This window comes from Chlorocebus sabaeus, chromosome 2 (genome assembly GCF_047675955.1).
Source record: "Chlorocebus sabaeus isolate Y175 chromosome 2, mChlSab1.0.hap1, whole genome shotgun sequence".
In the NCBI taxonomy this organism is placed as follows: domain Eukaryota; kingdom Metazoa; phylum Chordata; class Mammalia; order Primates; family Cercopithecidae; genus Chlorocebus; species Chlorocebus sabaeus.
Window position 1 is genome coordinate 70,486,906 of NC_132905.1, and position 21,306 is coordinate 70,508,211.

The following is a 21,306-nucleotide window of genomic DNA, read 5'->3' on the forward strand; positions in this document are numbered from 1 at the left end:
ACAAAATGAGAATTAAAGGGTAACCAGTTCTGTAGTGAGAATAAGGCTTTGAATGAGATCCAAGCCTAGCTGGTCCAGATTGCTCCCTTGCTGCCCAAGTCGGAATGGATAGAATGATAGAGAATAGTACTCTCAAGACTTATGATCTTGTTTTTCTTTCTTTTGTTTTTATATTTTCACTAATGGTGAAATAGATTGCCTGGGCCTTAAACAAAGGAATAAAGGCAGATTATAAGCAGTATTGGGATGTAGAACTTGGTGTTACTTATATTCCATGGGACAAAGTCAAGCCTGAGGAACTGGAGAGTTTTTGTGAAGGAGGAATGTTGGACAGTGACACACTTAACCCAGGTAAAGCAGTATTTAATTTCTCTTACAGTTCACTTATTTGCTTGGTAGTACATATGACAAATTAAATGTCCTGTTCCTTGCATTAGGACATGATTTTTGAGATTTTTTAGTATCCCTCCTGTGTCAGTATCTCCATTATAAACAGGGTTAAATAGTGAATGAGACAAAAGAGATGCAAACACAAGTGAAATACTTACTGATTATGGAGTTTATGAATTACAGAATTAAGTAGAACTTTTCCCGTGAAACTTAACAGATCATATAGGTCTTCACTGAGCATCTTTGGTACTACGTATTATTTATTTTTTTGAGATGGAGTCTCACTCTGTCGCCCAGGCTGGAGTGTAGTGACGCCATCTTGGCTCACTGCAACCTCTGCCTCCCAGTTTCAAGCCACTCTCCTCCTTCAGTCTCCCGAGTAGCTGGGACTACAGGCGTGTGCCACTTTGCCCAGCTGATTTTTGCATTTTCAATAGAGACGAGGTTTCACCATGTTGGCCAGGCTGGTCTCGTACTCCTGACCTCAAAAGATCTGCCCGCCTCGACTACCCTCTGGCATTACAGGCGTGAGCCACTGCACCCAGCTTGGTATTGTGTTTTAATCCAGTGCTTCATAATAATTACCTTGGAAAGTTTTAGATGTCCAGAGAAGCAATCTAAAGTAAACATGTAAGACAAGGAGTTGCAGTTATTTGTGGGCACAAATATTTAAAATGCCAGATTGACAGTGAAATTGCAGTGGGGAAAATCGCAGAATGCATGGGCATGACCTGGAGATTGCTAGACAGAGGAACAAGGAGGAGAATAGGATGGCATGGCAACACAGAACGTTTTTTTGTTGTTGTTGTGTTTTGAAATGGATTCTTACTCTGTCACCCAGGCTGGAGTGCAGTGGCATGATCTTGGCTCATTACAGCCTCTTCCGGGTTCCAGTGATTCTCCTGCCTCAGCCTCCCAAGTAGCTGGGACTACAGGCATGTACCACTGTGCCCTGCTAATTTTTTTGGTTTTTTTTAGTAGAGACGGGGTTTCACCATGTTGGCCAGGCTGGTCTCGAACTCCTGACCTCAGGTGATCTGCCTACTGCCTCAGCCTCCCAAAGTGCTAGGATTACAGGCGTGAGCTACCATGCTTGTCCTCACTGCCCTCAGAAAGAACATTTAAAGGAAGCTTCAAGGCCAGGCACAGTGGCTCATGCCTGTAATCCCAGCTCTTTGGGAGGCTGAGGTGGGCAGGTCACTTGAGGTCAGGAGTTCAAGACCAGCCTGGCCAACATAGTAAAACCTCATCTTTACTAAAAGTACAAAAAAAAAAAAAAAAAAATAGCTGGATGTGGTGGCGGGTGTCTGTAATCCCTACTACTTGGGACACTGAGGCTGGAGAATTGCTGGAACCCAGGAGATAGAAGTTGCAGTGAGTTGAGATTGCGCCACTGCACTCCATCCTGGGAGACAGAGCAAGACTCCGTCTCAAAAAATAAAAATAAAGGAAGCTTCAAGCAGGAGTGATGGTTTGAGAACCAAAAAGAGCCGAAACAATGCTGTACTATTCCCACATCCCACTCCCTCCATTAATGCACAAAGCCTTCATCTAAGGATAGAGCTAGATTTGTGTTAAGGCAATCAGGTGTTGAGGGCCTACTATGTGCCAGACATCTGGCAGGCTCTGGAAAATGGTAAAAAGAAGATGGTGTAATCTTGGAGCTCATGGTCCAGTGGAGAATGTATTGAAAAGGTCAAGAATATAGGAGAATCTCTGATGGAGCCAGAGGCTCAGAGGACAGAGCAAAAAGATGGTTTTGTTTTCACTTGACTAGAAGATACGTGGAAATAGGTGGAAGGTGGAAGTTATTCTTTAATACTAGTGAAAATTTGTTCAGGAAATACTGGGTGTTTCATGATCCTTTATTTTTAATACATTCCTGTGGTTAAGAACATGGACTCTAGAACCAAATGTGTCTGAGTTGAATCCATCCCTGCCATTTACCAAGAATGTGATCTTGGGCAAGCTGTCTTTGCTTTTCTCATTTGTAAAATGGGAATAATAATAGTATCTACTTGTAAATGGTTGTGAGAACTACATAAGCTAGTATAAATAGAGTGCTTCTGACAGTGCCTGGCACACAGTGTGCATTCTTTTACGTGTTTCTATTGTTGTTAATTTAAATAATTACTATTTCTAAAATTAGCATAGGAATTTCTTTAATAACTGTGCTAGGTTTTTATAATCAACATTTTTCATTTCTAGATTTAAAGTTACAAACTGAAAATGGTAAACTCTTGTTAAATTTCTTTCACTCTCACAGATTGGAAAGGAATTCCTAAGAAGCCTGAAAATGAAGTTGCTCAAAATGGAGGTGCTGAAACCTCACACACAGAACCAGTATCACCCATACCTAAACCGTTACCTGTGCCTGTCCCTCCTATTCCTGTTCCTGCACCTATAACAGTGCCCCCTCCACAGGTGAGGATATTGGGACATGACTTAAACTTGAAGTGCCTGAAAGGTCCCTTTGTAGATATATGTCTGAATTCAGAGTAAAAAACATGACTACATATATGTGCATACTAATTTTTCATGTTTTGTCAGATTTAAAGTTTATATTCTTTTCATAATTTTTGTTTTTGTTTTTGGAGACAGATTCTCTCTCTGTTCCCCAAGCTGGAGTGTGGTGGCGCGCTCTCAGCTCACTGCAACCTTCGCCTCCCAGGTTCAAGCCAACCCTCTTGCCTCAGCCACCTGAGTAACTGAGATTACAGGCGTGCGCCACCACACCCGGCTAATTTTTGTATTTTTAGTAGAGGCGGGGCTTCACCATGCTGGCCAGGCTGGTATCAAACTCCTCACCTCATGTGATCTGCCTGCCTTGGCCTCCCAAAGTGCTGGGATTACAGGCGTGAGCCACAGTACCTGGCCCATAAATGTTTATACAACCAAAGTAAATGTATATTGTCTTACATCTATCCATCCAGATTATTCAGTATCAAGTTTCATAGGTTCTGCCTACTTTTTTTCTGAGTCTTCATTCTTCAGGGACGTTATGTTCTGAAGAAACTTGGATATGTACCCAATAAGTTGCTGCTTTGGGGGAAAGGAATTTTCCTAATTTTCACCTTGGGTGCTATTATTATGAAATTTTCAAATGGATTGAAAACTTTATAATAAATTAAATGCCATTTTTAACATGAAGATATGTTCTTACTCTAAAATATTTGCTGTCTCGACCTGTTACTTGAAAAGAATACTAGATTCTGGTAAAACTGGGTTTAATTCTCAACTCCATTGTTTATATTCAGCAGTATGGTATTTAGCATGTAACCTAACCTCTAAGGTTCAGTTTCCTATTTGTAAATGTGCAAATTCCCTTTCCTGGCCTTGGCATTCCTCATATGTTAAGAGTTGTTTTGAGGGTTAAAAGAGATAATATGTGTTAAGTACTCAGTATGTTTTTTGTCACGTCATAAGAGCTGAAAAATGAAAAACCCTTTGAAAATTATAAGAACTTGACCCATAGTTCTATGTGTGATCTACTAGATTTTTCTTGTCTTCCTTCCTCAGTTTCTCACATTAAATCTGAATCAGATAAATCTGAGCTGTCACAAAAATCTGAAATGTATCTTCATTTTCTCAATGTGAGAGGAAAACTGTGTGCTTTGCTACATTCTTAGCTGTGATTTAAATGGACTCCCCTAGTTGGCAAACCCTTCAGTTGACCTTCTGGATATGCCCTTCCAGTACAGGTTCTAAACAAAATTCAATGTGTGTCAGCACTCATTTACAGAAACCTGCCTACTCTGTTAAATAGCGGTCCCCAACCTTTCCAGCACTAGGGACTGGTTTCTTAGAAGGCAGTTTTCCATGGACTGGGGTGGAGGATGGTTTCAGGATGAAGCTGCTCCACCTCAGATCATGAGGCATTAGATTCTCATAAGAAGTGCCCAAGCTAGATCCCTCACATGTGCATTTCACAATAGGGTCCACGCTCCTATGACAATCTCATGCTACCACTGATCTGACAGGAGGCAGAGCTCAGGCGGTGGTACTTGCTTGCCCACTGCTGTGCGACCCATTTCCTAACAGGCCATAGACTGATACCCTGGCTAGGGGTTGTTAAAATTTATCTTTAAAAAAAAAAAATAGCTAACATTTGTTGGGTATTTAAGTGCCAGGCACCAGCACTTAGTATGTATTAACTCATTTAATCTGCATAATTGTATGTGGTTGGCACTTTCCCATTTTAGAGAGTTTAAATAGCTTGCTCAAGGTCACACAGCTAACTAAAGTGGGTGGGAGAAGCAGACAATTTGACTCCAGGACCTGTGATCTTAGCCATTGTGTAAATTGCCAAGTAGCCTGTCTTAAAGCTGTATTGCTGAAAGTACCATGGAACATTTTAAAATGTATTACATGATGTCAGAACACTGATGAAATATAGTGTGAATTTGCTGTCATAGAGAGCACGACTTTGATTTCTTTCTTTCTTTCTTTCTTTCTTTCTTTCTTTCTTTCTTTCTTTCTTTTCTTTCTTTCTTTTCTTTCTTTCTTTTCTTTCTTTCTTTCTTTTCTTTCTTTTCTTTCTTTCTTTCTTTTCTTTCTTTTCTTTCTTTTCTTTCTTTTCTTTCTTTTCTTTCTTTCTTTTCTTTCTTTTCTTTTCTTTTCTTTTCTTTTTGAGATGGAGTCACGCTCTGTCGCCCAGGCTGGAGTGCAGTGGCTCAATCTCGGCTCACTGCAACCTCCAGCTCCCGGGTTCAGGCGATTCTCCTGCCTCAGCCTTCGGAGTAGCTGGGATTAGAGGCACTTGCCACCACACCCAGCTAGCTAATTTTTGTATTTTTAGTATAGACAGGGTTTCACCATGTTGGCCAGGCTGGTCTTGAACTCCTGACCTTAGGTGATCCACCTGCCTCGGATTCCCAAAGTGCTGGGATTATAGGTGTGAGCCATCGCACCCGGCCCACAGCTTTGATTTCTATCAGTTGGTACGAATAGAAGTTACCACCTGTTATTTAATGAATTCACTGGTCTAATAAGCACAAATTAAGAAACATCTATTTTTTTCACCAGTATGCTCTTTTACCTGTGCTTACTATATGGACAGGAGGGTGTCTGGATAGGTGGTTTATTCTTCTGTCTTTCTTTCTAGGTCCCACCACATCAACCAGGTCCACCTGTAGTTGGTGCTCTCCAGCCACCTGCTTTCACACCGCCTCTGGGAATTCCACCTCCAGGCTTTGGTCCTGGTGTTCCTCCTCCCCCTCCTCCTCCACCATTTTTGCGCCCAGGATTCAACCCAATGCATTTACCACCAGGTACACTAATTTGTCTGTGAACATACTTACTTCAGAGCCTGCGATGAAGTGATAACAGCATAAGTTGACATTATTTTTCTTATTCTAGGTTTTCTTCCTCCTGGACCCCCACCTCCTATAACTCCACCAGTATCCATTCCTCCTCCTCACACTCCACCAATAAGCATCCCAAACTGTAAGCATGTTTTTTTCTTTGTGTTTGCTTATCCTCTTGGAGCTGGGTGTAGGAGGGAGAGTGAACCGGTAATAGGGTCTATAGTATGGCAGAAGAATGTTGACCGGGAGATAATTAATTATTCAGCTTCACATGTTGATATAATTATATTCCTTAGCTACTATCGCTGGTATAAATGAAGACACTACAAAAGACTTATCTATTGGAAATCCCATTCCAACAGTGGTGTCTGGGGCTAGAGGAAACGCCGAGTCTGGTGACAGTGTGAAAATGTATGGCTCTGCTGTGCCACCTGCTGCACCCACGAATCTGCCCACCCCTCCTGTAACCCAGCCTGTTTCACTTCTTGGTAAGTTATTTTTTTTTATCATTAGTTTTCCTTGCCCCACCCCCCCTCACCCCCCACCCATCCCCAAGTTAGGTTTTTTAAAAAACAATGTTAATTTTGGTAAAATTATCTCCAAGACTGGCTTTTTTGGTTGTTTTTTTGTTTGTTTGTTTTTGAGAAAGATCTTCCTCTTAAAGTCAAATATGTGTACTTGATCTTTACCAAGAGATACTCTCAAAGACAAAATCATGTTTGTCTGTCTTGAATAAAAGTTTGGATCTTCACATCCTTATTTGGTATAGAAAAATGATTAATCTCTGTGCAAAGGAATTGGTACAGAGTTCATAATTAACTTAACCTTAGTCTCTTCCCAGCTTTTAAAGAGATATTTCTTTAACAGCATAGGTTTTTCTCTGTCTGGACCAATTAATATCCATCTGAAACCCCAGGACTTGGGTAGCATTCTTTGTGGGCTAGCAAAGAAATCGTCTTTGATACATTCCAATAAAATGGCTTTGTTTTCTGAGTAACAGTTGCACAGCCTGAGGTACCACTTTCCCACTCACTCAGTTTACTTGGCTGGAGTTTATCTGTTGTACTTTTTACCCACAACTTCAATACTGTGATCAAGGCCAATGTAACTTAGATCTTTTACACCTTTAAGAGGGCTTACTCTTGCCTGCTTAAGTTATGAATAAATACATCACATGCTTGTTATAGTAGACCATCTTTTAAATTAACAAATTGTTACATTTGAAGTGGTATTGCCAAATAAAATGAACACTTGAATCCCCTAATTGGAAGTTAATATCTTGAGAGTATTACAGTGTTCTAGTCCTGTGAGCCCGTAGTATTTTTCAAAGGTAAATGCATATGCCTGTTTACTTTCATCATCTGAGTTGTTTCAGGAAAGAACCCATTGATTATTTCTGAGATGTAGGACTGTGAGACATTGGTTTGTAATGGAGGACTTTTACTTTTCACCTATGCTATTCAGTACTGTTGGAATTTTTTATTTTTTGCATGTATTACATTTATAATAAAAAATAATTTGCTTTTAAATGGTATACTGTATTCTGCCCTCCCCTAGCCTAAGGTTAGGCTGATAATAGCCTTGATTTTATTTCCCTTAGTACACAGATTGGGTAATGGTAAAAGGATTTGGGATTAAAATTTATCACAAGTGATATAGGAGTGTAGTTACCATAATGATGGAAAATGATTTGTTTAATGAGGAAGTTGCTTAAGAGGTCTACCTTCCAATGGAAGTCATATCATACAAGGAGCATTGGACTAGGAACCAGGGAACATGTTTGCATCTGTTTTGTTATGGTTTTTTTTTTTTTTTTTTTTTTTTTTTTTTTTTTTTTTTTTTTCATATTAACATGATTGCACAAGAATCACAGAATCTGGATAGTTTTCTATTCAACCCCTTCTCTTCACATCCCACATGCCCCCCCCCACACACACACACACACCCGTGATTATGAATCCTAGTCTAAGGTCCATGGATGTTAGACTGCCTGAAACTATTTACACAATTGCTGCATTTCTGTTTTTTACTGGGCTTAATACATTTATTGAATGAGTGAAAAGATCTCTTGAACTCCAGAAGTTTAATAACCACTGCTTTCAAACAACCGTGAAGAGTAGTAAGTAGCTTCCCTGTGATTTAACATTTAGGTCTTGAAGACCCTGCCTGTTATTTCTTATCACTACTGAACATACAATTTAACCTCTGCGTCCAACATGTGAAACCAAACACAGATGAGAAGTTGGTGAGCTTGGAAAAACATAGTAAGCTAGGCATGGCTAGAAAAGTAATTAAATTCTGAATCAGTCGTAGCGTTTATCATCACCTGACATACTGTTTGCATGTCCATCTTCCTCCCACTAGATGGACCCATGAGAGGGGGAACATTTGTTACATGAGTGGGTGGTTCTCAATGCAGGACTGTTCATATTTTACCTCTGATGATTATCTTCATTCTAAAACAAAATTTTTAAATTGAAGGCTATTCTAAATCCAGAAGGGTTTAGAATTTGACGTAAGAAAAGTGAAAACAGTTTGGTTAAAATAAGCACTTTGAACTAAAATGCAGCAGGTTAGTTCCAGTCATGAGAAAGAAAGCCTTCCATGTGCCTTCAGTCAGCAGTCTTGAAAAGAATATCACAGGAATTTTGACCTTATAGAGGAATGAGTTTTAAATGTGTATGCAAGCTGAGAAGGGTTCATCCAAGACTAACCAGTTTTATCATTTTGATAAAGGAATGTGGTAACCACACTGCAGTATTGCAGTACTAAAGGATCAGTAATTAGGTTGGGATAATCAAGTGATGGAATCCCAGAACTAAGATGCTTTGGTATTTCCTCTTGGTGTTCTAATGTTTTAAGATAATAAAAGGAATTGTTATGCTCCCCAGAAAACTGTGAGTCTAGAAGTTGATACTAAACTTCAGTTTTCTCATCTGTAAAGGGGGATAAAAATGACAGACACAATGGTGTCATGATGATTTAATGGGCTAACATATATAAAACACTTGCTTTGGGGCCTGCTGTAGGGCAGGCACTTAGTGAATGGCAGGTGCTTATACAGGTAAGAAATGTCATAATGGTATTTATAACACCTAGAGAAGAATATCTTTTGCAATTCTAAAATTATATTACTTCAGCTGTGATTCGTTTTAAACTGTTGTATTGGCAGACAGAGGAAGCAAACTTTCTTTTTGAGACGAGTCTCACTCTGTCGCCAGGTTAGAGTGCAGTGGTGCAGTCTCATCTCACTGCAGCCTCCGCCTCCCGAGTTCAAGCGATTCTCATGCCTCAGCCTTCCAAGTAGCTGGGACTACAGGCGCATGCCACCATGCCCAGCTAAGTTTTGTATTTTTAGTAGAGATGGGGTTTCACCATGTTGGCCAGGATGGTCTTGATCTCTTGACCTCGTGAGCGACTGCATCCAGCCTACTTTTTAGGAAAAAAAATTTATCTTGACATGGTTGCCTCACATATTTTCAAGATAGATTAGATCATAAATTTACACATATTAAAGTTCCATCAGTTGGCTTAATGAGAAAACGTGTCAGTTTAGTGATAAATAGCACACCTACTAGATATCTATAGTTTTTCCAGTGAGTGAGACTTAGCTGAGTTCTTGGATCTAAATTTGTGAAATGTGGCAATATTTTTAAAGTAATAGGTGCTACAGAGTTGTTCAGTGGGTCTCCAAAAATTCTGTAGTGAGGCCTGATTATACTGGAAAGAGGCAGTGGGTGCCTTAAGGATGGTTTGCTTGTATCATCAGACTTAAGTGTGGGTGTTAGTTTGGGAGTAATTAGTTGAGTTGTACTACTGAATTGGGAGGGAATAAAACCAACTTTTAGAGATTTTGATTCTTTCAGTAATACTGATAATCTGAAAATATAAAATTACTTGATGCACAATAATAATTCATTATGACTTGATTTTAAAGAAATCTCACACACCAAAATAGCTACCATGGTGGGAGTTTCATAAAAGCTAAAGATAACATTCTACAGTTGTTGGTCACTTAGGAGAAAAGGAATATTAAAAATGATAGCAATTCAGTTCATTCTCTTTACTGTATAAGTGTTTGTGTTTACTTTTGAGAAACTTTTGTATAACATGTATCTCTAATATGTACAGCCTATTTTTATTAAAAAGTTCATTGTAAATGTAAAGTTTGGGTTACTTTGGTGTTCCAAACAATAAAAAAGAATACACAAAAAAATGTTTGTTTGTGTTACCTATCTCTACGGTGTTACCAGTATATCCAAAATCTCTTCTCAAGCAAAAACTGTTCTAGGTCGAACTTATTCCTTTTATGGGAAATTAAAGCCTCTTTCTTGACAAGTATATTTATTCATTAATTATCAATATGAAGAGATTACCGCCAGTTTTTGTCACACTACTGTAGCTGATGGTAAAATTTCTAAATAAGAATTGGGTATTTGTAAGATCACTTCCTACTTGTAATTTTTGTTACCAAAGGTTTTAAAGCCAGAGTCACAAGTTGGTGGCCTGTGGCTGAATTACTAGGCAGTGGTGTGATGCACTGCAGTCCTGGCATGGCTTCAGTAGGCATTTGAGTTGGTGATTCCAGATTTGGACACCTCAGGAAATTGTGGGGACAGAATTGGTTTGTGAATTATATTTAAACAAGCATAAATGTTTTTATACTATCGTTATGATCCCTGAAACTGCCTAGAAGATGAGTAACTTTGCCAGCAATTATCAATATCCAATATCAGTTGGAATTTGATTTGGTGATTTCACTTAAGTTTGGATTTTTTTGCACAGTTTCTATCTAAAATTTTAGATTTTTTTAATGGCTCATTTTTAGCAATACTTATTAGAATATTAAAGCACCAGTCTACTAGTAATGCACTAGTTAGCCACTGACATTAAAAGGAAGCCTGAAGAAAATTCTAGGAAGTAGAGTTTTTAAAGTACTAACATAATATGTAATTTTTTAAAAAACAATTTTTGTGTTTTAATTTTGTTTGAACTTTAATGTTTGGTTACCTTAAATTATAAGCTAGAGTGATATATCAGGTATTTGATTTGGTACCCAAAAAGCCTGTTTACTTATCCTGTAAAAGTGTTCTTTGAAAGCTTTAAAATATTTGAATTAGTACTCTAATTATTGTATTATGTTATTCCACTAGTGTTATATAGTAGAAATGGTTCTTAAATACAAATTACAGTACCTTCAACTTAGTATATAACATTGTTCATTGGATACAGTGGATAATGCAAAATAGTGATTAATCTACAACAAATATTTGGCATGGATATGAATTTACACGTGAACACACCATAGTTTCTCACAAGGCAAAGCACTTCAAATGAAACATGAAGAAGGTCTTGCAGAAAACCTTGAAATGTTTTAACACATTGTCTCCACTTCTCCTGGGCTGTCACTTCCTAGACTGCTCTAGAGTATAAGTCTGAAGAATGTCTTAAATTTAAATCTTTCTGAGGGACATCTTGAGGAAGGTGGGAGCGGTAGTAACTCTGGGCTCTAGATTGATTTTGGTAGACAAAGTTAATTGTTGTAAAGAATTTCAGGTAAGATTTTTTTCTAGCTAATATTGAAAATAAAATTGCCTACAGATAATCTCATTCAGTGATAGAAAGTTAATTTTAGATTTCAAATGTATTGACTCTGATAGTGAAATTTTAACTCATAGCTATCGTACTTTGTCAATTATAGTAACATACTTAGTAATTATTATACTAACTGAAATTCCAAAAAGCAAATCTGTAGGAAGTTGACCATACAGAGCCTACTGTACATTATTTTGAAGAAACCAAGCATTTAAAAGAGATAATCATTCTCCAATTTCACTTGTAATTCTGTTTTTCATGTATTAGATGTTATCAAAACATAATGTAACCTTATGCCAAAAATAGATTAGCCACTTCTCAGTATATCTGCACTATATATTATTGAAAACTCAAATTTCTCTTAAGAATCTCTTGCTAACATTCTAAGCATCATTTTTAAAATATAATCTTAATGTATTAATATGATCTGAAAGATGCTTTTTCTCATTCTTTGAAAATTAGCTCCTTACTCTTCCATTTTCCCCAGCTCTCAGAACATAGTGCCTTCCATAAGAATAGCCTAGGAGTGTTTGCAGAATAAATAGGCCTAAATATTATTGGTGAATCTAGGCAAAGGAAATAACATGTTGGTTGTACTCTGATTTCAGTTTTCTGCAGGTCTGAAATGAAAAAAGGAAAATACTTGATGGTTTAAAAAATACCTAGGGATATATGCTTAGGGATCTTCAGGCATTGATGAAAGAGATAAGAGTGGTTGATACATCTTTTTCTTCATTTGAGTTCATTTTGAGTTCATGCAAAATGCTACAGTGACACTCATTCTGTAGAGATCAAATCAAAACAGTGGAACTGCAACAAGAACAGAAAAGGAGATTGAAAGAAAACTGCATCCTTTCTCAAAGTTCAAGTCCTCCTAGGTTTATGCTGGAAAGATTCTTACCACCCTGGGAAAAGGCCTGGACCTTGTAGCCTCTATTCTTAATCCCCTGAGAGGTATCTTCTCCTTGATGAGTTCGGTCATCACCTCTGCAAACACCATTCGTATATTCAATAAATATCTAGTCAATAACAATTGTGTGCTAGGCACCCTTCTAGGTACTGGAAATACCAGAATGAACAAAACCTGTCTTTCTGGAGTTTATATTTTCGCAGACCTGGGCTAATAATTTAACATGGAGATGTTTCTGTGAAGAGAGTAAAACAGGACAGTTAGGCAATTTCAGGGTGTAACACGGATGTGTACAATTTTAAATATGATTGCTAGGGAAGGCATCTGAACCAGTAATGAAGAGAATACCCTCATGTAAATACAGAGGAAAGGAATGTAGAGTGAGGACCAAAGGAAAGGGCCTGAATTGAGATGGAGCATGGATTGTCGAAGGACCACCGTGGGAAGGGAAAGCAAAGGGAAGAAAGTGGCAGGAGATGAGCTTAGAAAAGGTTGTTGAGCACTAGGCCTTGAGTGCAGTGGAAATGGTGTAGTCTTTTACCCACGCCATGATCTGATTTACCGTTTTTAAAGTATTACTGTGGCTGTTAGAGAAACAGACTCTAGAAGATGGTAAGAGTGGAAAGGAGACCCATTCTGATGCTGTTGCAGCAGATGAGATGGGAGCTAGCCCACGTTGGGCTGGTGCAGCGGAGGTGATAAGTGGTTAGAGTCTGAATATATTTTGAAGATAGAGCCTTCAGAATTGCCATATTATTTAAATACGAATGTGAAAGAGAGTCAAGAATGACTCAAGTTTTTTATGTGAGCAACTGGTAGATGTAATTGCCATTCCTGTGATGCACAAATCTGTAGGAGTGGGTTTCAGGGGAGCCTATCAAATTAAAATGTTGGATATTCTAACTTTGATACCCAGGTACAGAGGTCAGGTGAACTACTGGTAACATCTAATAGAGATGTAAATTCTGGCATCTTTAGCAGATAAAGATAATATTTAAAGCCACAGGAGCCTGTAAGATTACCTAAGGAGAGAATGTAAATAGAGAAGTGGTGAGAGGTCTGAGGACAAGAATTCTTCAGCATTTGGCAGCTGAGAATATGATGCTGAGAGCTAAGACATAGTTCCACGTGCCAGAAACTCTTCAGCAGTTTGTATCTATTAATCATTTCAGCCTTGCAACCCTCAGGGTTATCTTCATTTTATAGATGGGGAAACTGAAACACTTGGAGATGAAATAACCTTACAAGGATCATGTAGCTACAAGTAGCAATGTTAGAATTTGAGGTAGTCTCACTCCAACAGGAGCCTGAGCTTTTGACCACTATCTATACTGTATTCTGCAGCAAAGGATACTGAGAAGATACAGCCCGTGGGCTAGGATACAAATGTAGAGGGAGATAATCTGGAAGCCAAGTATAGTTCGTAGGCAGGAAAGAGGGAGAGAGGTGAATTATCAGATGACACTGATGGATGAAGAAAGAGTGCTGTGACTTGGCAGCTGGCTTTAGCAAAATGAAGGCTCCTGGTGACCTTGAGAAAAGTGCTTTCATTGGATTGATGAGTTCAAAAGCCCAGTTATATAGGGTCATCAGAGAATGGGAGATGAAGGATACAATTAGGATTTTGAACATCTCAGGAGATTTGCTATAGAGGAGAACAACAAAATGGGGTGATCTCTGAAAGGAGATGCAGGGTGAGGGAGTTTCTAATTTTTGTTCTTGTTTCTGAAAGATGGACAAAAACTACGGCATACTTACCATTGGGAAGCCCAGTAGAGGGGAACTGCAAGCAAGAAGGGCTGTGTGCTAGATTGTGATGTAGGTGAGAGGGGATAGATCCAGGATACGAACAGTGGGTGTAGCCGTTGGAGCACAGTCAGTCACAGACAGTAGGACTAATGTGAATTCAGGTGCAAGTAAGTTGGTAGATTTGGTGGTATGTGGGTGGATGAAAAAGTCTTTTTCTAAAGATCTTTTTTAAAAAATGATAAGCCAACTAGGGTAACTAAAATATAGTATATTCATGTAATGGAATATTAGTAATAAAAAATGAAGGACTTAAACATGCAACATGGATGAACCTTGAGAAGATACACCAAGCAAAAGCCAGTCACACAGGACCACATATTTTATGATTCCATTTATACAAAATGTTAATAGGCAAACCCACAGAGAGAGAAAACATTATGTGGTTGCTTGGGGCTAGGACAGATGAGGGGAAAGCTGGGAAACAGATGGCCTATGGTTGCAGGATTTCCTTTTAGGGTAATAAAAATGTTCTAAAGTTGATTGTGTTAGTTGCCCAATTCTGTGAATACACTAAAACCATTGAATTGTACATTTATGTGGGTAAATTACAGGCTGTGTGAATTTTACCTTACTAAAAGTACCAAACAAAACAACTAAGAGTAGACAGGATTAAGGAGAAACTTCAACATGTGTCCTCATCCAGGACATGAGAATGTGGATTGACTAGTAAAATGTTAGATTACTGGCCAGAATGAAGGGTGCACTTTGGTTATAGTTAGGAAAATTTGAAATGAGAGCGGTCAGCATACTTCATGTCCAGGTGGAGATTAGGCAGAAGAGTTGCATTTAAAACCAGTGTTGGGGATTTTCCAGGCAGATATGGTGAGGGAGAGCCATGGACTCCAAAGCAGGTAAGGAGGAAGATAAAAACATGAAAGGCCTTGGCGGGGGTGGGGGCATGAGCCTGGTGGGATCGAAGATTGTTTGGGGAAAGGAGATATGGAGAGAATAATCTGGAAAGAGGAGAAGCGGGTAAAGAGTAGGGTACTTGAAATTGGGAATTTGGAAGTAATGAAATTACTTTATTAGTGATCAAACATCTAGAGCTCCTAGAGGTGGTGGCTCTGGTAGAATGGAAGATAGGGTTGTTGACCAAAACAGGTAGAGGAACTGACTCGTTCCTCTTTCTGTGAAGATCTCACTGAAATTTTGCATCCTCTGCAACTGATGCAGTTGGTCACTCCCACAGTATTTAAATCAGACGTTACACATTTTGTATTTTATATCTGTCTCCCTGACTGCATACACTCTGTGGTCCTTGACAGAAAGCCACCCTATTCATTTATATGCCTTTTGTATCCCTTATGCACATTTTCCTGAGATTTCAGGGTCCACATTGGACTCCAACTATGAAATCAACCTTCCTTTCTCCCACCTCCCCTATAGCCCTTTAATGTACTTGTTCTTTATTTCACACCATTTCAGGCATCTTTGCTGTAGATGGCAATGGTGTCTCCCCACCCCCTTTTTAAATTGTAAAACAACTTTTTTGGATCATCATAGGAAATATTTATAGATTCTTGGTTATTTTTAGTTAAATTTCAGTGTGTTTTCTATACTTCTCAAATTTGAATTCAGGCATTTAGAGCTGATACTCGTTTGGTCTGCCCTAACGCCTTGCTGTATTAAAAAATTGTTTCCCAGGTCTGAGCCCTTTTTTGTTTCACCTGTATTCCAGGGGAGTTAACACCATCACTCTTCTGATCTTGCGTTGACAGCTGCATCCGCTCAGTTAAGGCAGAGAGCTGTGTTCCTTCATTGCTTTCACCCCATCCTTTCTGTCCACTAAATGTCTTCTGTGTCCTCCATCTCTAGCACCTCTCTTTCACTTCAGTCTCTTGTCATTATCGCTGTCACTGCTGGATTCTCCGAAATGGCATTCCCCTCTTGGCTGTCCTGTACACTACTTGCCAGAAGCATCTATCAAAAACAATCATAGGATCATTTATCCCTGCTAAAAATTCCTTGGTTTTCTACACCACTAGAGGTCGAAGTCCAGGTTCCTCTGTGGCTCATAGGGCCTCTGAATTGCCCTGACTTACCTCTTTTAAACCTCATCTGTATTTTCTCCTTTCTTCTTAGTTTTCATCAAAAGTCATTTTGTTGTGGTTCTCTGACCCACACACACCACTGCTTTACCTTGCTATGCCTTTTCAAAAGCTGCTAGTAATGTCTTGATAATAATGTCCTTCTTTAACTCACTAGCCTTGTCTCTTCCTTTGAGATCCAATTCAGACACCCCCAATGACTGCCACTCAGATGCACACACCAGCTTTATGAGTCCCACCTCTATACCACCATGCTAGCTTGTGCCATCTCCTACAGAAATTGAAATTTGTCCGTTTCTACCAAAGTTTGTCCCTTTTTTGGAGAAAAGGACTATTAAATGACTTAATAGATGATTCAGATATTTAATACATAATGTGAATGAATTGGGTTTTTAAACATTTATAACTTTAGAAAACTTGTCAGTGATACCGCACATCGTATTTCCAGATGAAATGAGTAATTGCTTTGAATGCCCTTTTCACCTAGGTAACTCACAATATACTCCGATGGTTTATGCCTAATGCCAGCTTTGCTAATAAGGAGTTCCTAGCTAGCATGCTTTCCAAAGTCTTCTGCCACCTAATGTGTTTTTAATATACCTAATTATAAAAGCATTACATGTCCACTGCAAAAGGGAAAAAAAGGAACTACAGATAAAAAAAAATGTTTTTTGTGGTCTGAGGGCCATCTGGGGCTATGGGCATATTCTATCAGAAATCTGTCAATTTAGTTGGCTCTCAAAGGTTTAAAAGGAAACCCAGCTGGCCACATCTTTTTAGCTTTATTTACAAAGAAGGGAAGGGATTTGAGTGTATAATGTTTTAAGCAGATCCCACACAAATATCCACATGTATCAAATAGGCAATTCTTTATAAAAATTGTGCTTTTATATGAGGTTTATGATTACTGTAAATTTTAACCCTGTTAATTTATACCCTCAAATGAATGCTGTAAAGTACCTAAGAGATGTGGTCCTTCAGACTGGGGTTTGTGTTTTATCATCAGGCCCATTGTCTCTCTGTAAGTTGAGATGGCTTTGCATCCTTTGGCCACTGTCAGATACTTGAGGACGCCAAGCCATGGGGCAATGACGAGTAGGACTTTCCCATGGCCCTTCAGGAATCACTCTCCTTTTGAAGACTCATCTCAACTAAATTCTCTTGTTATAATAAGATGCTTTGAAACTGTTTCTTCCGTTTTTCTGGTGTTATTTTAAAATTTGGCACGGCCACTTGAACCTATAGATAGGCACCAGAATGTGCTACGCTGACCTCTGTAACAGTCAACTTTGGTCATTTTAGTCCTGGAAAACAAATCTTTCCTAATAAAAGGTGATGGGAAAGTAAAGTTCTGTTTGTTTCAGGTGTTTCTGTATAATGATCCCTCTATTAAAAGACTGTGCCTGGGCATATACATTTTATGTTTTGGACTAAATTCCACAGGTGTTGGAACTACACTATTCCTTTACAAAGTGAAAGCAAAGACGTATGCTTCTCTTACCCCAGGGTATGGTATATATTCAGTAAATATTTCCCAGATGATGTGAAGAATGTTTTATTTCTATCTGAGATAAGGTGTAGCTGGTGTCCTGTGCATGTTCATTGTCTGGGATTTTCCCAAAGAGTCTAAAGAGCCTGTGAAGAGTCATCACCGCATCCATTTCACAGTTTCTGGCGTTTTTGCTATGGTAGTCAGCATTTCCCAACTTTAGACCTGACGTGAAAGCTCAATGTATTTTTTCCAGTTACCAAAGTACTTGAGTTTATGGCAGGTGTTGAAGAAGCAGGAGGAGTTGATTAAGATTTTAATTATCAGAAATGGAAAATGTGTTTATTTTTTGCAAAATCAAATGTTTGGTATTAGGATTTATTACTTTTCTAAATAGATATGCAGAATAATAATTTCACAGCTACAGGAGCCAAACACTGAACTCACTCTTAAGTGTTTTATCCTATTTGATCTCAACAAGTGGCAGGTGTTATTACTATGCCCATTTTATAAGCCAGAATGCTGAGGCACATGTCCGAGATTATATTTCACTGAACATAATACATTCCTCTTTAGGCATTTAGAAGAAGATATTTTTGTTTATGTAAATACCAAAGCTGTTGAGTTTTTATGTTAAAAGAGTTATAAACTAGTTTACATACCTTTTCAGGCCCACTTTAGTGCTAAAGTGTGACAAGTACTATTGGACAACACATTGTGGGTAGCAAAAACTAAAGTAGAAGTTCTTGTTTAGCATGATATAATTATTAGTACATAAAATCTAGAAACAGGACTTTTGCTAAATTTGCTGAAGTAGGTCGGAAGAAGTTTATTCAAATTGTAAACCTAAATAACATGATGTTGGGGAAGAAAGAAAGTAACTAGTACTAAAGTATTGCTCATTTTTCTGTCAGTGTCACCCAAGTATTTTTCTTACCATTGCCATATTCTGCAGCACATGGGTAAATAGCATATTCTTAACAGTATCTGGAACATTTTCCATTATCAGAATAACTCCTTTCAGTCATAGTATTATGGTATTTGTCTTGTAATATTTAAATTTGCAAAGGAATAAATTGAGAGATTCCAGTGCTTTTGTTACCTAAGTGGTAAACCCCAAGCAGAAAAAGGTTGTTGAACTTATGTTGACTCTTACATCAGTATGAGCAAACCCTCATGTAGATGGGAAAATAAAACCCAAGAAGTCACTGTTATTTCAGCAGCACCAACCTTACCAGACTTGCCACCTTTGGAAGAATGAATAGGAAGAATGAATAGAAGGCGAACAGCTGAACATTGAGCATTATTCAGGTCATGATGACCTCGCAAGTTAGATATTGTGCTGTGCCTTGAAAAAGGAACTGTAACAATAAACTTTACGTTTGCGTATGGATCTTTGTTTTGTAGACATTAGTGTTTAATTGATGCACAGTGCATGGTAACTGCATGAGGCATTTTAATAATATGGACTAAGTGTAGCATGGAATCAAAGAGATCTTCCTCTACTGGGTTTTCTAGGTCAGTGACCTCATTTTTTTCTAGTAGTAAGAAGACCTAGGGTGTAAGTTTTCTGTGTGCCCCTGCAGTCTGCTTAGTTAGCTTGAATAGTTACTGATGGTGAATGTTCATCTCATGAGGACTTAGCACATTGTGTTTCTGAAATGTATTTGGAGTGGGAAACAGCTTCTGATGAAAGCTACAGGAGATTCTGACATAGGCCTTGAAAATTGGTATTACCATTACTATTTTATTTTCCAGTTTATTCTGGCCCTTACCTGTATTAGATACTTTAAAAATCTCTTTGCAGTTGCTTGCCTTAGGTTGTTACTAGGCCTCACACTGGGTTTGTGACGGGTAGACTGGCCCACAGTATGAAATTTGAAGATTGTGGGTTGAATTTGATTTTGCTTTAAGCTCCACAGAACACAGGTGAAACTGGAGTGCCATCTTCTTGGTGTTGACGTTTTTATTTTTGTCGTCTTCTAGGCACTCAAGGAGTTGCCCCTGGTCCTGTAATTGGACTTCAGGCACCATCTACTGGTCTTCTTGGCGCCCGGCCCGGTCTCATCCCACTCCAGCGCCCTCCGGGAATGCCCCCACCTCACTTACAGCGGTTCCCTTTGATGCCGCCCCGTCCCATGCCACCGCACATGATGCACAGAGGCCCGCCGCCAGGACCAGGGGGCTTTGCAATGCCCCCACCTCATGGAATGAAAGGTCCCTTCCCACCACATGGCCCCTTCGTTAGGCCTGGTGGAATGCCAGGGCTCGGGGGCCCAGGGCCAGGCCCAGGGGGTCCTGAAGACAGAGACGGAAGGCAACAGCCGCCGCAACAGCAACAGCAGCAGCAGCCGCAGCCGCAGCCGCCCCAGCAACAGCAGCAGCAGCAGCAGCAGCAGCAGCCGCAGCAGCCGCCGCCATCACAACAACCTCCACCAACACAGCAGCAGCCACAGCAGTTTAGAAATGATAACAGACAGCAGTTCAATTCAGGTAGAGACCAAGAAAGGTTTGGAAGAAGATCTTTCGGAAATAGGGTGGAAAATGACCGGGAACGGTATGGGAACCGTAATGATGATAGAGATAATAGTAACCGTGACAGGAGAGAGTGGGGAAGGAGGAGCCCTGACCGGGACAGGCACAGAGACTTGGAAGAGAGAAATAGACGCTCTAGTGGGCATCGAGACAGAGAGAGAGATTCTAGAGATAGAGAGTCTCGTAGAGAGAAGGAAGAAGCACGAGGAAAGGAAAAGCCTGAGGTGACAGACAGGGCAGGTGGTAACAAAACCGTTGAACCTCCCAGTAGCCAAGTGGGAAATGTAGACACTGCTTCAGAACTTGAGAAGGGGGAGTCTGAGGCTGCAGTCCTAAAGCCTTCTGAAGAGTTACCTGCTGAGGCTACCTCATCCGTTGAACCCGAAAAGGATTCTGGCTCAGCAGCAGAGGCTCCTCGTTAAGAGACTGGAATTTGTGAAAATGTGACAGTGACACTTCCTGGAGTGTAGAGCTTGAGGTGTACAGATGCTGTATTATATCCGCTCCCGCTGTACTGCAGCCCCGCGCCAGCTGGTGGGGAACTGTAAGCAATTTGATTGCTTCCCTTCTATTTAAAAATAGCCACAAAATAACAAAAAATACTGAAAATATGAATAAATATTACCCTTTTTGCTGTAACTTTTTAAAAGTTTTGACTTTAAAAAGTTTACAAATCGTAATTAGAAGTGCTCTCTATTTTTTTTTTTTTTTTAATTTAAGACAAGGTAACGGTGAAAGCTCCTCAAAACAATAGGGATGTTTTTAATAAACTCTATTTTCGTAACAAACTTTAATGTGTGCTATTCTTCCTACACTGCATTAAGGTGGAAAAGGATTGTTCACCATCAAAGTTTGAGTTGTTAATACTGTATTGGAGTCTAAATTAGACTTATTTGATGAAAATAGACATTTTATGTAGTTACTCTCACTTTCATATGTAATACTTTTGAATTTTAGTGTTTCAGTCATAAGGTAAAGGTTAGTTGTTTTAATGTCAATTGAAAAGCTGTGTTTGCAATTCAATCGAGGGTTGTTTTTTTTTTCCCCCATTGGCTTTGTGGTATATGTTGCCCTAATTAATTTGTAAGATTTTTCTGGGGGAAAAGTTAATTCCAGTGTTACATGTTGTACTATAAATTATCTGACTGCCTGGGTATTACGTTAGAAGGTTGCATGTGTGTGTGTGTTGTTTCTTTTTTTTTTTTCCAACCATCCCACTGAATT

General features: G+C 39.1%; 1 protein-coding gene across 3 annotated transcripts in view; it reads left to right on the forward strand.

The window, feature by feature from the left end:
• Positions 1–20,870, forward strand: part of SCAF4 (SR-related CTD associated factor 4) — a 61,684-nt gene extending 40,814 nt beyond the window's left edge. Inside the window, exons 15-20 of one of the 3 annotated variants that reach the window (XM_007965075.3) lie at positions 195–351; positions 2,657–2,814; positions 5,495–5,660; positions 5,749–5,835; positions 5,993–6,184; positions 19,534–20,870. In XM_007965075.3, the coding sequence (XP_007963266.2) occupies positions 195–351; positions 2,657–2,814; positions 5,495–5,660; positions 5,749–5,835; positions 5,993–6,184; positions 19,534–20,504 (1,731 nt within the window). In that variant the 3' untranslated portion in view covers positions 20,505–20,870. The remainder of the gene's footprint in view (positions 1–194; positions 352–2,656; positions 2,815–5,494; positions 5,661–5,748; positions 5,836–5,992; positions 6,185–19,533) is intronic. The other 2 variants (XM_007965105.3, XM_007965096.3) reach the window with 2 other exon arrangements.
• The last annotated feature ends 436 nt before the right edge of the window (positions 20,871–21,306 follow it).